The sequence below is a fragment of the Asparagus officinalis genome, chromosome 2, assembly GCF_001876935.1.
Source record: "Asparagus officinalis chromosome 2, Aspof.V1, whole genome shotgun sequence".
Taxonomy (NCBI): domain Eukaryota; kingdom Viridiplantae; phylum Streptophyta; class Magnoliopsida; order Asparagales; family Asparagaceae; genus Asparagus; species Asparagus officinalis.
This window is the reverse complement of record NC_033795.1, coordinates 80,237,972-80,251,341: the sequence shown is the minus strand read 5'-3', so window position 1 is coordinate 80,251,341 and position 13,370 is coordinate 80,237,972. Positions and strand designations below refer to the sequence as shown.

Genomic DNA, 13,370 nt, shown 5'->3' with positions numbered 1-13,370 from the left:
TCTCTATTGACAATAACAAGTATGTTATTGTGCTTCGGTGCGACCTCTCAATTTCATTTGCATTTGGGATTTCTAAATACCCCTGGAGGAATTAAGGTTTTTTCCTTCTCGTGAAATAACCTCGGCAATCCTCAGTAACTTCCATTAAGGGCTTGTCATTGTTTTTTTAAGTGTTTGTCTTTTTTTTTAACTATCTTCTTGTACTTGAACACATTCCTTTCACTTACTGAAGAAACTCAGCAAGCTGTATCATAGCCTGAGTATTCATCTATATTAACAAAAAGGGTTAATTTCGGATAGTCCCCCAGTAGTATTGCCTAGTTAAGACCCCCTGTAGTTCTAATTGTGAGGAGAGATCCCTGTACTATCTGCCCAAGTGAGGATAGACCCTATCTGAACTCTTTTGACTCTTTTAAGAGTCAGAAAAATAGCATTGGGATCTACCACGCCAGTAGAACTGCAGGGCGTCTATTCGCCTCTACAAATTTTTTGACTTTTTTAAGAGAGAAAAAAGCTCACTCAGGGGGTCTAGGTCTAGCTGCACAATTAGAACTACAGGGTGTCTATCTGCAATTGGACAATACTACAGGGGGTCTATCTGCAGTTAACCCTTAATAAAACCCTAGTTCAGCCTGGATTAGTAACAGAAGCAAGTTAAAGTTTTGATTTTACCTTCAAGTGATTAGGAATGTGTTCTATTTGGCTCTTAGTTACATGCGTGTTTCAGACAAGTATTGAAATGTCCTTATTCTAGAATTTTTCCTTGGTAGAGAAAAACTTGAAGGATACCAAACTAATGATCTCTTTGATCACCGGAAACTCCTCTCTTGTCCATAGTTTATTTGATCAGAAATTGGGTACTAATTAAGCGAAGATTAACATCATCCCTTGTAAAACTGTCAACCTTTCCAACCTCTTCAAGAGCATGCTGGACCACCAAAGGATAGCCCACATGACATTCACTTATATAAGCATATGAGTGATAGTTGGTGAACAGTGTAATGTAAATCTTTTCTGAGGATTTCTCAGTGCTTTAAACGTTTTGAAGGTAGAGGAAGCTGTCCTGCTTGCCATGGGTCAAGATCGACGTGCAAATGTTAAGGCTGGTCAATCTACCTCAGGTGTTTATCCTCGAAAAATAGTTTACCTCCTGGCTCCCTGGTGTACATGTTGTTATCAGTATCATGTCTTCCCCATCTACACTAGTTGAGAACCACCTTCGTGGTGACTATTGGTTGTTTGTACATAGGATGTGTATCATGTCTTGTTTTCACTTTGCTCTTGTTAATTTTCCTCGCTTTTTTACATTTTTCGTTGATATTGTTATAAAACAGCCCAGTGATTATCATTTCTGTTGTTATTACAAACTTATGTTTTTTTGTTGCTTGCCCTTTTAAAGTGTGCTTCATATTCTCTGGCTTGCATAATATCGGAACCAGGATACATTCAATCATGCACTGTTTTTGGCATCTTCATGTGATTGCTCCAAAAATGCTACTAGAAAATGCGCAAATAGGAAGATACCAAAAAGATTTCATCTGTTATTTTTTCCCAACATGGAACATTACTAAGATACGCAAAGTAACTTAAGAAACTTAAAAAAGAATAAGGTCATTTAGGACTCTATCTTCCTTTGGCAATACCTCTATGTTTGCATTTCCTGTTTATTACTCTTAACTAATTTCTCTAAATCTGGTTGCTTTTTCATCTTCATGGTTCAATTCAAACTCAATAAAAAAATCTTCTTTTCCTTCGAACTTTAGCTGATTGGATTGGATTGCAGTGCGCTGCAAAAGGGACATTTACTAGCTAATGGATGACTTCCTTTTCTGCCTTATTAATTACCCTAATGCTCTTGCTACTCGACAAGACTTCAGTCAAGCAAGTAGTGCATAGAGATCTTTTGAAGGAACCTTGTCTTTCTGTAGTCTTCTTTCTATGTGGTCTTCTTTTGTGTATTTCACTTAATTTTTTCCATAATTTACAAAATGTTAAGGTGTTATGTAGAGAAGCAGAAGATTTGGAATATTTGGATAGAGACTAATCAGGAATTCTACATATCATAGAATTACAAGCAATTTATTAAGATGTTACATAGGAAGACAAAGATGAGAAGCTTATTACCAATTATTGTTTAGGATTACTGTACAGAGGATGATCTGGCTGCCAGACATGATACATCGGATGATCCGGACGATCTTTTTTGTTTTTTATTTTTACATAAACCTACTCAAAGATGTTAGAATTCCTACTGATGGTATGTCTCTTAATAAGGTGCAACATTTTGAATAAGTTATTCTTTTCTTCTCTTCATTGTCTCCCACATCGTTTTTGTCCGCTTTAAATTCTAAGCAGAGAATAATTAACTCTATGAACCCTATTTTCCAATTCTACCTAAATCTCCATAAGATTATCTTCTTAGAAATCAAGAACGAAGAAAAAATTAGTGTAACCATTTTTCTTTTTTCTGTTGAGGATAGACTAGCTGTGTTAACCAACTCTTCCTCATTATCTGCTTTGTAAGTCATTCTTCTCAAGAACACTGCAAGCATACACTTCCATTGCTTCCATTTGTACAACTCATACTTAAGTAGTTAACTATGGGCCAATGCGTTAAAAACATCCTAGCTAACACAATCTTCAAACCAAGGATCAAGCATTATAGATGAAGTCAGCTCAAATAGGATGTTACCTTAATTATAAGAAATGACAATTCCATCTCTTGCCTATCGATTGTGATATGTTTGACATGTATGAATAACTGTGAAATTTTTTTTGTTTCTCTATATCTATTATCAATAAAAATATACCTGATCCTGCTTTTTTTTCTCTGACAGTGGCAATACAGCTTTCAGTCAAATATTAAGTGTTTACTAATTTCCTTCTATCATGATTTTTTAATTAATTTTAAGCATTAATTGTGACAGTAATGTATAGTTAAAAGAATGTTGAACCCTGTTTCCTCTAATTTTTGTAGGTGCAACACTTTCAGCTGAAGGTCCAAATACTTTAGAACAATTTGGTTAGTTCTCTTAAACTTTCTAGATCATAGAAACTGCAATGATTACTTTTCAGATAATACTACTGGTAATCCTGTTCTTTTTTATAATATGTTTAACTCTACTCCTCCCAGATGATAAACTTGTAATAAAATTCACTTACAGAATTGTCTGAAGAGGAATTGGAAGATGTGCACTTCAAGCAGGTATGATACCTTTTCTTTTCCTAGCAATTGCTTGAATTTCGTAGTATCGATTTATTTTACTTCAAGATTAGAAAAAAATTTGATATTTCAACTGTAAATTGGCATCATATATTACATAAGTTGAATAACAATTCCACAATGTAGAAAATTTTAAACCTATAGTACAACAAGATGACAGGGATGCTACAATAAAAAAGGGTTTTATGCATATATAGTGTTCAAAAAATTAGTAGAGTAAAAATTTGTTTCTATGACCCTGTTGTCAGCAACCATGTTCTTTCATTGATTGTATCTTGTTATCTCTATCTTATGTTTAATTAAACATAGACTAATTGCTTAATTGTCCTGGAATTGATGTATAGATCAATTACCATCTTTTCTATTACGTTTTTTGGCTCGCCTTTATTGTATTTGTTATCAAACTCATCTTAAATTGCATAATCATTTTGCATCCTCCAAACATAATCATCATTTTTGTATTTAGTCTACCTAAATAATTGTGTTTGTCTTTGTATTGTCACTGATGTAAGTTGTCTCTCCAAATCAATTGACTGTTTCTCACTGTATACAACGCCACTTATCATAGTTCTAACATAGCATAATTTTTAGTAGTAACTAACTGTTATTCATCCATACTTAACTAATGATGTATGACATTGGTATATATGCAGTTTGGTGATGAGGAATTGGATGTACGACATGGGCATGAGTATGGATGCAATTAGTATTATTTGAACTGTGTGCATGCAATTTTGTATCTTTGAGGAGTATACATGAATTAGCTAAAAAAAATGCAACTCTATCCATCTACTCTGCGAATGTTAAGGATGTCAAATCACATCTTGGAAACAACCGCCTTCACATGATTTTTCTTAATTAAACTGTGTTATTATATTATGACTATTTTGATATTCTTTTCATAACCTAATATTTGATGTCAAGATATGGTTGAGTAAAATGTTATTTAGGTATTCTGCTTATTATTGAACTTATTACCTTCGGTACTTAAAAGTCTTGATTATGCTGGTTACTGCTTGTACTTATCCTTTAAGGCTTTACCTGTTCAAAATAGATGGGTTAATTGCAGATAGATCCCCTGTAACATTTTGCCCAATTCCTGATAGACCTACTGTAGTTCCGTCATTGCATATGAACCCCCTGTACTGTCGCCTAATTGCAGATAGACCCCCCTGATTGAATTTTTTTTAACCCTTTTACCCTCAGGACACATTTGTCAACACCTTCCTCTATCTGTGATGCAAAAAAGAATCAAAAAATTTCACCTAGGGGTCTATCTGTGACAATATAACTACTGGGAGTCTATCTGCAATTAACCCAAAGTAGATTGGTTATGGATTGCAAGGTTCTGCATGGAAGTGACAAACTCTTATGACTTACTGCCAAGCTGATGTTTATGCAGGCTTGGTTGACATACTTCTGGAGGAGAGCCAAGAATCATGGCTTGGAGGAGGACATTGCAGATGACCGTCTGCAGTTTTGGATTGAGCAGACCATGCATTCTCCTACCTCACAAGACGCAGTAGAAGGTATGTATGTTTATATTAGGATTATTTGCTGATAGCCCCCTTGTACTTCACCCAATTGTAGACAGAGTGACAGACCTCCTATATTTCTATTGTTGCACACAGACGACCTGAGTAAATATATTTTGACTCTTGTACCCTCAGGAGGTCTATTGTCGAAATTCAGTTCTCTTTCTCTAAGGGTAAAAGAGTTCTTTTTTTTAATTACTCAGGGGGTCTTATCTCACAGTTGAACTACCGGTGGTTAATCTGCAATTGGACTATTGTACAGCGGTCTATCATCAATAACCCTTTATATTAATGGTCTTCCAATTGATTGATTTATATTGAACAATCTCAACAAATAATCACAGTTAAGAAACCTTTATTTACCTGTTTCATGGATTACAGTTTTAGTTTTCCATGCCTTTTCAGTATGTTGTTTGAATGCTGTAACAATAATATTAGGTAATCTGATTTGAAATATTCAGCAAGAAACTAGAGGTTATCAGTAGGTCAATCCATTTGGTTATGTTCCTAGTAATTGTGACTTGATATCTGAATTTATGTTTATTGGTTCCTGAGAGAGCATCACTGTAGTTTGTTGATGTAGTAAGTGATAGGTAAGATATATTTTCTGAAAATTTATACATGTATTCTCCAGCTTGAGAGCAAGTGTTTAAAAGGGGGAAATTTTTGTGTGAGATAGACTAGGTGCATGAGCAATAGGTGTGGGAACCCTACATCAGTTCCTCAAAAGCCATCTGAATGGATGATTCATCCTAAGCATGATCACTCCTCCCTGAAGACTGAAGTGTAATGTTGATGGAAATTCAAGTGATTTGAAGACCTTTTACTCATACATCAAGTTGTTCGAATTGATAGTGCCTCAAATGCAATATATGGATAAAGTTCTGCAATTCATATGATTTATTGTCTATATCTTCCAACATGTGGAGAACACAATAAATGGGGTGGATCTCCAATCTCCACTTGGATTGTCCCACCAACATTTTGATTGATTTATTGTCATCTTACTCTCGCGTCTGATCAAAATATGAAATTTGGCAACAAGCATCATGTTTGATAGAAGCACCCAACATTAACACTGATTCATAATAAAAGTGATGTGAGCTACATAGCATATAGGATTTCTACATTTCAAATCTCTTTACCCTTTTTTGTAGTCTTTGATATTCATTGAAAAGCAAAATACAGAAACTTACAAGTTGATGTATTAACCTCTCATAAACGCCATGATTTGATGAGTACGACCGAAACTATAATAAACTATCAATGCGGCAAAAAGTACATGCAAACAACGGTCTTCAGTTATACTGTGCACTGAATATTTATTGAAGTCGGTAAAAAGAATATTTCCAACGTGTAACAATCTTCTTTGGTCTTCCTTACATGTCACAGTTGAACGAGGGCTTTTTGAGTTAAAAAAGTTGGGAATCGAATCCCAATTATGGGCCGCAAGTAGGAGAGGAAATGACTCAGATTCCAGTGATCGTGGAAGTCAGGCAGGCTCAGAGAATTGAGTAAGGGGACTAAATTACAGGTTTGATTTCAAGAACAAATTTATGTGTTAATTGCAGATAAACCACCCTAACTATCACCAAATTGCGGGTACATCCCCTATAGTTCTATTGGTGTTGATAGACCCTTGTGCTATTGCAGACCCCCAGAGTGATTTTTTGCCCCCTCGTAAAAGTCAAAAAGGCTTACTCAGGGGGTGTATTCGCACCGATAGAAATATAGGGGGACTATCCGCAATTGGGCTACAATGCAAGGCGTCTCTACAATTAAACTTTAGATTTATTCACAGCAATTTCTATTGTCGAATTCCTCTAATATTTCCTTATTAGAACTATTGCTTTCTGTTACCCAGATTGTTGAAAAAATGTTTTGGAGCTTATTTAGATTGGCTCTGAAGTGACTTCCAGATGTTCAAGAGAGGATGCTTGGGTTGAAGAAGATTTCGGTATCAGGATACCTGAAAGAGTCTGAAATCCCTCTGAAAGAAAGAAACATTCAGAAGCGTAAACAGACGATTTTTCTCCTTAATTTTAGAACAACCGCTATATTTTAATGTTAGCGCGGCATGAACATGTAAAAAGAATTAAAGAGTTTCTATTCCTTGTACAGAGAGAGGACATTTTATTTTTCGGAATTCCAATAATTCATCTTGTGATTCTAAATCAATTCCGAAATGTAAATTTTGAAGAATAACTATAAACCTGTTTATTGAATTTATGCTTGATATTTTGATCTGTATTGTGTTTAGTTTATGTTCATTTATTTTCGCTTCCCTTTTTTTGGCTTCTTATGTTTTAGTGTACTCCTTAATGTAATGGAAATAGAATTCTGTTCGCATCATCTGCCAATAATGTGTATTGATGAAGTCTGGAGGTAAACAGTTAATCTGAGGTAATTAAGAAATGATTGCTTCTATAAAACATATTATTAATGATGTAATTAGAGAGAGAGAGAGAGAGCATTTAACTTAATTTGGAAAATAGCTAACGGGTTCTTTGGACTATAATCTGAAACATTAGGGGCTAAAACTATATTTCTCACCTTACTAGAATTTTAAAATCCGTCCTTTGGATCTTCAAAAATCATATATATCTTAGCCCTCAAATCTTTGAAATTGCTCACAAGTCCCTCAAATCCTAAGGGATCTTGCAAATTGGTCTCTTAATATTCTCGTAAACACGAAGGGGCTATTTGGATTATTGAGGGACCAATTTGCTCGCTCATAAGGCCATCAAATGCCTCTCAGCTTTTGTTTTCGTAAACACGAAGGGGCATTTCGGTCATTGAGGGACCAATTTGCACCCTTTAGGATTTGAGGGTCTTCTGAGCAATCTCTAAGATTTAAGAGACTAATATGGATTATTGAAGATTTAAGGATTAACTTCTAAAGTACCCTAAAGAACCAACTGAGAACGTCAAAATGTTTTGAAATTTCTCTGATGACAGTTTAGTACTCTATCATACAAATGTATAGGCTTATTTTTAATGAACTTCAATTATGATCCTACAATCTCTCCATATAGCATCCTACCTTGTATCATAAGCAATTGCATTCATAAATCTCATTAAGGCAGTACCTAAACTGGTATATTCAAATCTAATCAGTCAATATATTCTCCAATAGAAAAGTTCTTCCAGAACTTTTAGATCAGGTGCTAGCTATGAGGACTAATTTCAAAACATTAAAAAAATTAGATGACTAATTTCAAATCACGTTAAGATTTGGGAATGGCCCACCCCAAAAGATGTTAATCATTGAATCTGAACATGAATCTTGAAATCTAATGATCCAACAACATCATTTGGGTGCACATTTAATATCATGAACCCGAGCGCACTTGATATGTTTCTAGATTTGAGGGACTGATTTCAAAACTAAGGAGCTAATTTCAAGATGTTAAAGATTAGGAGACCAATCTATATAGTACATATAAAAGAGGACTATCTTGTCAAAACCTTTAATTTCTATTTTTGCTTAAGTTTGATAATTTTCAAATATGTCATTAGTTATCATTAATCATTCACTAATTATGTAGCCTCTTATTAATTATGCTTCCTCACTTTTCAAAATCTTCGGCCATGATATTATTTTATTATTTAATTATGATATTTAATAAAAAGTGAGAAATTTATCCCTAACTAGTCTTCACATCATATTTAGAATTCAAGAAAAATTAAAAATAATAAAAATTCATTAGGCTTTTGTCTTACACTTTTGGGTTTCACCTCTTATGGAGGGCTACCTATTAACTTGCATCTTATTAGCCTTTTAAATGTATGGTAATAGTATGAAAAATAATTTGTATTTATTATAATTGTAATAGTATTCATAGTATAATAATTTTAATAGTATTTTTAAATTAATAAATTGCTGTAATTTAATAATTATACAATATAGTAAAGTATTTACTAGTAGTGTAATAAATTAATTATTAAATTAAAATGTAGTTACTAATAGTATTATAATTATGCCATGTATAATATTATTATATTTAAAAGGGCTAAGGTACTAGATTTACATTTTAAATGGACCCTAAATGATAATAGAGTAATTTGAATAGCTCCGGTTACAATAAGATCTTATAATTATTCAAAAGAAATGACAATGCCCATAATTTTCATTGAAAATCAATTTTTCAGTCAATTTCCTTCACGTGTTGGCACGTGATTTGTAAAATCATTTATTCTCTTGCTGATGTGGCGGGACTTGCCCCTAGTTTGTAAAGTTCCATAAATCAACACCTAAATTAGGGTTTATCATTCAATTAATTGAGGACAAACTCCATACAAATCATCCTTCCCTAAAAAAAACCAAACCCACAAGAAATCTCTGAAATGTTTGAGAGGAGTCTCACCCGTACTCCTGGACGACGACGCTATACTCCAGTCGTCGTCCTCACCAAAGATTCTTCATTCTCTCAAGTCACATTCAAGATCAGAGAGATTTTTACAAAAGCTCTCCTCTCCCTCTCTCGTTCAAGTTTTGGGAAAAGGGTGAATTTGGCTAATTTGGGTGCAATGAGACTTTAGGCGTAGTTTTTTCTCCCTCCAACTCTTATGACACGACATTCCTTATTGTCCGACTCAGCCCACAATGATCACACAGCAAGCATGTGAGGGAACTTGGCTGGAAAATTAATTTTCGATGAAAATTATAGGTATTGTTGTTTCTTTTGAATAATTATAAGGTCTTATTATTGCCAGAGCTATTTAAAATACTCTATTGTCATTTAGGATCCGTTTAAAATGTCAATCTGGTATTTTAGCCTATTGGAAGAGAAGAAACTATTTAATATATTATAATTATTGTAATAAATTATGAATAAATCATAATGATTATCCAAACTATAATAATTATACAGTTCTTTATATACACTTATATCATACAATTTATTTATTTAAATAAAATTATAACTATTCAAAACTTATATTGTGATACAAATCATTGGAGATTATTTTACAATCAGTATAAAAAATTTAAAAACATATAATAAAATAGGTACGCTCTCGTGCACAGGATCGCTACACTAGTATCGACTGAACACATAATCCGAAGAAGTTGAGTAGGTGCAATGTATTGTTTGACCCAAACTAGTCTCACCTGGCGGTGACCGTACCCCTGCCGAACACTGCGCTCTCTCTATATTTCACAGTCGAGCGTTGACTGGCCTCCTCCCAATTCTCTTGCGCATATCGCCCTAAAAAACTTAGCAAACTCTCTTTCTCTCTAAAGAGGGGTGGCCTGAGGTACGAATCCTGATCCAAGATGAATTCTTTAGGGTTTAATCCTCAAAAACTTCATCTAATTGGTATAAAGATCTGATCTTGTAGATTCGATCAAATTATTGAACTCTAGAGTTTGTCGATCATAATGATGTGAGGACCCAAATCCTCTTTGTAGGCTTAAAGATTTTTTTTTTTTTGTGTCACTGAATCGTTTATTAGCAAGGTTATTATTTAAAAAAAAAAATTGATATATTAGAGTGAGCTGTATGTAAATTTGATTTGTGAAGCAAATATTTGTCTTTTAGTGGGTTTTATTATTATTATTATTGTGAATTGGGTAAAATTCTTATTGGTCGGTGATCTATAACTTATGTTGTTTATTCTCAGAATGAGTTTATCATGTTATTTGTGGGTTTGATGATTTTATGGATGGTTTTTTTTAATTGTTGTAAAAAAAAAGTTTTTTCCTAGTAATCATAATTATACCTTTTTTCTTTCTAATTAGATGTATTCATTGTGTTGTTTATAGTTTGATTCTTAACTAATTACTCAGTTCAGATGAGTAAATTATTTGTGTTCTTTGTCCTTTGATTTCTTAGCTCTAGAAGCATGTTATATGTTCTTTCACTGATAATTATCTTGGATCAAAAAAGCTTTGCTAGTATTTCTTTTTGATTGATCACCAAAATGTTATATTTTCACAAGTTTAGGCTACATTTATAGGATTGGGTAACAAAATGTATTGGCTGTCTTTCCTGTAGTAAATATCTTAGTAAATATCTTTGTAAATATTTTTGGTTTGGATGCTAAAAAGTACAGAACACGTCAAGGATGGTGAAGGCCGTTGCTGTAATTGCTGGCGAGATCGTGAAGGGACAAGTTTTCTTCACCCAAGAGGGAGATGGTAAGTTTACTACCTTGAGTAAATTCTTTTCTATGTCGAATTAACTGATGAAATCCCTTCACGCGATGATTACAAATGTGATTTTATTCAATGATTCAGGTCCAACTACAGTAACAGGGAGTGTTTCTGGTCTCAAACCCGGGCTTCATGGTTTCCATGTTCATGCCCTTGGTGACACCACGAATGGTTGCATGTCCACTGGTAACTTGTTCTATGTTCATATTCATATACTACATGTAATTAAGACGAAGAGTTCTATTAAAGATCCCTGCCACTCCACCAAAACTTTGAATTTTTGGTGCAGCAGAAGGGACTTTTAACAAGGTATTAGTATAAACTAGATCTTGATTCCACTATTCACGCGTTTAAAGCAGACTTTAAAAATGGCTTATTTGTACTTTAATATCCTAAAGTTTCCTGCTTTTCTAACTTTGATACGGTGAAGTTATATTTTGAGAATTTGATACCCTAAGGTGCAAATAAAATGACGTTAATTTTGTTCAAGAATATCGATGTAGAAAACTGAATGCGAAACAAATTTCCTTACCAAATTTCTTCTCTTTGAGTTAGGAGCAAAGTGAGGAGCAAAGTCAAGGTTTTGGGGTATTAAATTTTCAAGTTAAACTTCAATCTGAACACTTTGGGCCATCAAGTTGTCAAAATAAGACTTCAGAATATCAAAGTTATAAAGAGTGAAACTTTGGGGTATTAAAGTGCAAATGACCCTTTAAGAAAAAGAGATACTACTACATGAATTCAAGTTCCAGCGCATAAAAAGAGCGCTCAACTTATGGGGGCATGTAAGTTTTGCTACTGTGGCAAGGACCTTTAACAAGTTTAATGGAAATAATTGTGTTGTTGGTTATCAACAATATCCACTGTAATGTAGGACCTCATTTCAATCCTGCTGGGAAGGAACATGGAGCGCCTAATGATGAGAACCGCCATGCTGGTGACCTTGGAAATGTGACTGCTACTGAGGATGGTATGGAATTATCGTTACAAAATAATTTAGCAACTATGACATTTTCATAGTTTAGAATACATCTCAGTAGTTTGCATGCTATGTTAGGATGTGTCTTAGAAATTTATATCATTTAACTTCTCTGCTGCATATTTTTCTATAATGTTGCAGGGACTGCTAGCTTCAGTATTGTTGACAGCCAGGTAAATAATTGTTCTTATGACTTGTTTTATTTTTTCCCTTCCTCAAAAATGAAAGAATTTCTATATACCTGTTCAATTTTGAGTTCAAAATCCTGAGTATGTTCTCTGTGTACAGATTCCACTCACTGGGCCAAATTCCATTATAGGAAGGGCTGTTGTTGTCCATGCTGATCCCGATGATCTTGGAAAGGGTAATCTTTTCATCTGTATTATTGTCTTTCTTCTTTACTAAAAGAATCTGTTCTTGCTTTCTGAGTAGTAGATTCAGTTAACTGTTGGACAATATTGTTTTTATCTATTGTCAATGCATATATGAACTCAAATATATTTCAAATAAACACAAATCTTATGTATGTTCAGATATTTTTGTTTCTGAGCAAGTTGGTTCAGTTAACGGTCTGTTTTTGTTTACGTAACATAATTGCCTGTAAAAGTTTGCCAGTAATTTAGAAACTAATAATGAATAACCTTCTTATGCTCAAACATGATGTAAGTATTAACCATTTTGTATTGGAATTGCTTACTTCTGGTCTTATTTTATGGATGGTTGCTCCTAAAGAAATATAACTGATAAAACTTGACTATTCACTGCTATATCGTGCTGGCACTAGCTAAATGTTACGCAGTTTGAACATTCCACTCTGGGTATTTTATCTAGCACCCTAAGAAAAAGAAAGAAAAAAACTGAATTGCAACGGTAAAATTTTGGAAGTTGAAGTGATTTATGGCTCACCAATCTATTCTTTTGGTATGTCTCATCTCATCGGTTGATGCTTGTAAGATGTCCATCTTTCTTATGGTTAACATAGCAACGCAAAGATTTAAACCGCTTGTTTGGTTTTTAGGTGGGCATGAGCTTAGCAAAAGCACCGGAAATGCTGGTGGAAGAGTTGCCTGTGGTGAGTTATCTCTTGCATATTCTTGTCTCATCGTGTCATCTCCATCTACAATATAATCAGTATTCCTTGCGGATTCTTTTGGTTAGCATTACACGGACGATCGAATCATAGTGATCTCTGCTTTCTGAACTATTTGCAGGCATCATCGGTCTTCAGGCATAAGCACTGTCGTTAGAACTTGCGTGTTAAGACTCTTAGGAGTTGAGAAAAAGCTGATGAATTGAGAATGATGATGGGTTATGTATGGGAGATGCATGTTTACCAGTGCTATTGTCTTGTTACGCTGAATAAAAGAACTTTGATCATTAGTAGACTACTACATATTCTGAAAGTTGTTTATTGTATCACTTCAATATGTTGATATAGTGACCAGACCGTAATTCTACTTCGACACAAGCACTGCT

At 34.0% G+C, this 13,370-nt stretch overlaps 2 protein-coding genes across 9 annotated transcripts in view; both read left to right on the top strand.

Moving 5' to 3' along the window:
- The window catches only part of LOC109831777 (coiled-coil domain-containing protein SCD2-like), a 34,878-nt gene extending 27,870 nt beyond the window's left edge, over window positions 1-7,008 (top strand). For 3 of the 7 annotated variants that reach the window (XM_020399194.1, XM_020399189.1, XM_020399188.1), the window contains exons 13-18: window positions 1,049-1,121; window positions 2,978-3,022; window positions 3,165-3,205; window positions 4,626-4,752; window positions 6,151-6,292; window positions 6,623-7,008. In XM_020399194.1, coding sequence (XP_020254783.1) covers window positions 1,049-1,121; window positions 2,978-3,022; window positions 3,165-3,205; window positions 4,626-4,752; window positions 6,151-6,272 — 408 coding nt within the window. In that variant the 3' untranslated portion in view covers window positions 6,273-6,292; window positions 6,623-7,008. Of the gene's footprint in view, window positions 1-1,048; window positions 1,122-2,977; window positions 3,023-3,133; window positions 3,206-4,625; window positions 4,753-5,392; window positions 5,725-6,150; window positions 6,293-6,622 lie in introns of those variants that run through there. The other 4 variants (XM_020399190.1, XM_020399192.1, XM_020399193.1 and 1 more) reach the window with 4 other exon arrangements.
- Window positions 9,864-13,305, top strand: LOC109831775 (superoxide dismutase [Cu-Zn] 2). Of its 2 annotated transcripts, none has more exons than XM_020399186.1 (8): window positions 9,864-10,017; window positions 10,816-10,900; window positions 11,000-11,101; window positions 11,790-11,885; window positions 12,036-12,067; window positions 12,183-12,258; window positions 12,913-12,966; window positions 13,106-13,305. In XM_020399186.1, the coding sequence occupies exons 2-8, from the start codon at window positions 10,828-10,830 to the stop codon at window positions 13,126-13,128; spliced, it is 456 nt and encodes a 151-aa protein (XP_020254775.1). In that variant the 5' UTR covers window positions 9,864-10,017; window positions 10,816-10,827; the 3' UTR covers window positions 13,129-13,305. The 2 variants fall into 2 exon arrangements, with proteins under 2 accessions (XP_020254775.1, XP_020254776.1); XM_020399187.1 differs by having other exon boundaries at window positions 9,920-10,017; window positions 10,811-10,900.

What these genes read in the sequence shown, in the direction of transcription:
- LOC109831775 (XM_020399186.1), top strand. Translation starts at nt 10,828, where the DNA reads ATGGTGAAGGCCGTTGCTGTAATTGCTGGCGAGATCGTGAAGGGACAA. An exon ending in CTTCACCCAAGAGGGAGATG is followed by an intron (nt 10,901 to 10,999) that starts GTAAGTTTACTA and finishes TCAATGATTCAG; the next exon opens with GTCCAACTACAGTAACAGGG. An exon ending in GAATGGTTGCATGTCCACTG is followed by an intron (nt 11,102 to 11,789) that starts GTAACTTGTTCT and finishes ACTGTAATGTAG; the next exon opens with GACCTCATTTCAATCCTGCT.